We start from the raw sequence: 3,392 nt of genomic DNA, 5'->3' as shown, positions 1-3,392 counted from the left end.
GCTTTGTGTGAAGGGGTGAACCGTAACGCTCGGCTCGGGTTGCGGGTCTCGGTTCGGGTGTTCGGTTCTTCCAGAGCAGCGGAGGCTGCTCCGTGTGGACCGGGGGTCTCGGTTGGTCCAGAGAGGCGGGTGGAGGCGCTGCGGTGACCGGGGGTCTCGGTTCGCTCATCCAGTTCGCCCGGAGGCGGATCATCATGGAGAGCTGCAGCTTCCAGAGCCAGCTGCTGTCCGTGGTGGAGGTGCTGGCCCAGGCGGCCGTGGCGGAGATCAACCGCCGCGTGGACGACGGCTGCGCGGTGCTGCGGCTGGAGGTGAGCCACAGCCGGCGGGACATCGACCTGCTGAAGAGGAAGTGTGAGGCGATGGAGGCAGAGCTGAGGAGGAGGAAGATCCGAGCCAGGAGAAGAGGTGGGGGCGTCTCTGGTCTCTCACCGCCTCGGCTGAGCCCTCCTCCTGACTGACCACATGCTGTTCTCCCTCCTCAGTGTTTCACCCTCCAGCCGCCGACAGATTCCCCCCGTTAGTCAAAATAGTGCTGAACAAAGAGGGACAGAGCTCCGAGTGGGACAGCCACGTGGAGCCGGAGACCCCCAGCGAGCCCCCGCAGGTATGGATGGACATTTAAACACACATCTGCAAATGATTCACACTCATCTATGCAATCGTTGGAACTCCTCACAAACCCTCACTGACTCCAAAATAGAACATAAAAATACATAAACGACTGTCTGCGTGGATATAACATTTACAGATGATCAGCTACTCCAAAATAACACTCAACAATCAAGTAACAGATTATAAAGTGGAATATTGATCACTCAGTTCCTCTGTTTAATTCACTGCTTTTTGATTTGTTGTTGTTGTTGTTGTTGTCGTTGTCATGTGGCCGGTGTGGATATTAACGCTGAGTCTCCTGTTCCAGGGTGCAGACAGGGAGTCCTCTCCGGCAGACGACCACATACTGATCAAAGAGGAGAGCGCAGAGGAGGACGCGTGGAGGAACGACACCGAGGACAAGATGAGCGACTGTGAGCGAGGACATCCTCACTGTACCTGCTGCTCTCTGTGTTTAAAATCGGACAGACGGAGAGGAGCCTCATCCAGCCCAGGCTCTGACCCGGCGTTCTCCTGCTTGTTTTCGGTCTCAGACTGTGTTTTCTTCTGCTCTTTAGTGTCGGGAGCTGAGCAGCTGCCGGACTTCCCGGCCTCGCCTCACGTCCAGGCGGACGGCTTCGCGGAGCATTACCGCTCCGCTGAAGACCCGGCCGACCCCGCCTCCCCGGTGTCCCCGGCGGACGGCTTCGACGCCTTCCCGGAGCGGCGGAGCGAGGCCGACCTGGTGGTGAAGCTGGAGTCGGAGGACAAGCCCGACGAGAACGCGGCTCCTCTGGAGACGGACGAGTTCGCCACGGAGGAGGACGAAGCCCAGCTGTGGATGAGCGGCTTGTGCAGGGACGGCGGCGGCCCGAGCGTCTCCTACGGCGGGCCGCCGTTCCCGCAGATCCCCGCCGTGTTCGCGTCTCAGGGCGGTTTGCTTCTGGACGGCGCGGGGTCCAGGGTTTACTCGGGGGTCAAGTCGCAGTCCGTGCTGATGAGCGCGGCGCGGGCGAAGCGCCGGGCGCTCACGTTCGCGTGCCGGCGCTCGCAGCCAGAGGAAGGCCACGGCGCTCTGTCCGAGGTCAACTGCTCCGGCCCGAGCCCGATCCCTCAACAGAACCTGCACCGAGACGCCGCGTCTCACCCGAGCCACCCGGACGACCAGGACCCGATGGCGCCGGTCCCCACGGGCCACCTGTACGGCCGCTCCGGCTTCGGCCTGGTGCGCAGGATGCGGACGCCGTGGCGGCCCGGCCTGGGCGAGAAGCGCTTCGGCTGCTCCTTCTGCGACAAGACCTTCATGAGGTTCAGCCAGCTGAAGGAGCACCTGCGCAGCCACACGGGCGAGAAGCCGTACAGCTGCGCGCAGTGCGGCCGCAGCTTCACCAAGCAGTGCAACCTGATCCGCCACGCCGTGGTGCACAGCGGCGAGAAGCCCTACCAGTGCGCCATGTGCGGCAAGTGCTTCACCCAGAGGTCCAGCCTCAAGTCCCACCAGAAGTCTGCACACTAGGCTCTCCGCCGCCCGGCAGCACGCACTTCCAGCCGCATGATCGCCATGGCAACCATGAAACACTCGTAGCTGCCTGAGGCAACGAGTGTAGATGGATGATTGACAATACACAATACACTAACACAGCTCAGAAAAGCAGCTCCTTAAATCCACTCTGAAAGACTTTACTTTAAAATCAACAAACTGGCAGATAAAGTATTTATACTTTATTACTGTATTTAGTTAGTACTGCTTCTTTAGTATGTACTTCTGAACACTTTTGACTTTTTATCACAAATATTGTTGTATTTGTGTCCCTACTTTTTTTTTTTTTTACCTCCACAGATGTTCAGAGTTATGTCAAAGCAGCAGATTGACTGTTTTTATTCATGAAATGCTGCAAAAGTCATTTCTATGATTTATTGAAAATATCCACAGTGACGTTCACCGTGCATTTTAAAATGAAATAAGTACTTCTTCCAGTACCAGGAGATCCTCAGATGGATAAAGTGGTATAAAAGTAAGATTTTCGATAAATATCCAGTGTTGCTATTTAAAAAAACAAAATCTTTACATTTGGGCCGTTTGTGTAAAGACACACTTTAGAAGACTAATATACAGAAGAACTAATAATCTACAGAGTATCTTTCTTTTGTTATGAGTGACTTCTCTCCAGCTGTCCTTTGCTGTTTTTCTGATCTCAACCTCGTTATTTATCCTGAAACTGAGTCTTCCTCCGAGTTGTTCGGGGTGGCTTGTGTGTGCATTATTCAGTTTTATGACTTGCAAAGAGCTGTAGTGTGTGACGTTAACGGTTAGTCATGATCCCTCAACACCAGCTGAGTCTTTGTGGTTTCATACAGTCCTGTTTGCAGCTCCAGCAAACTATAGAAGCTGCGTTTTATAAAATTTAATCTCCCCTTTTTCTTTCTCAGCTGATTTTATACCTGGTCTTTGTATTTCATGTAGTTTTTAAGTTATTTTGTTTAATTTGTGTCCATGAATTTGTTCCCCTGTGGTTGTTTTAAAGTACTTTATTAATAAAGATGGATTGAATGAATGGCTCCAAAAATTAAAAACGAGGATCTGATTTTATTCCAGATTAACTTTATAGATTTGAATGTTTTCTGATGGAAGTGAAATCTTGACATTTGGAACTCATTGATACACACATGACTTTTCAACTTACAGGATCTCTTAACAGGTGAAGAAAAGGAAACAGGAGGAAAACGTAGGGAAGCTTTGTTATTCAATCAGAAACAAAATACATCAGTCCGCAGTCAACAATGCAGGGAACACAAAC

The 3,392-nt window shown here is 52.4% G+C and overlaps 1 protein-coding gene across 1 annotated transcript; it reads left to right on the top strand.

The window, feature by feature from the left end:
- LOC115405513 (zinc finger and SCAN domain-containing protein 5A) lies at nucleotides 1-3,161 on the top strand. Its single transcript, XM_030115111.1, has 4 exons — nucleotides 1-408; nucleotides 486-607; nucleotides 923-1,028; nucleotides 1,173-3,161. Exons 1-4 carry the CDS (start codon nucleotides 195-197, stop codon nucleotides 2,108-2,110), a joined length of 1,380 nt encoding a protein of 459 aa, XP_029970971.1. The 5' UTR covers nucleotides 1-194; the 3' UTR covers nucleotides 2,111-3,161.
- Nucleotides 3,162-3,392: the final 231 nt, after the last annotated feature.

The sequence above is a fragment of the Salarias fasciatus genome, chromosome 18 (assembly GCF_902148845.1).
Source record: "Salarias fasciatus chromosome 18, fSalaFa1.1, whole genome shotgun sequence".
Classification (NCBI taxonomy): domain Eukaryota; kingdom Metazoa; phylum Chordata; class Actinopteri; order Blenniiformes; family Blenniidae; genus Salarias; species Salarias fasciatus.
Note: the sequence above shows the minus strand (reverse complement) of the source record. Positions and strands in the feature narration are given on the sequence as shown.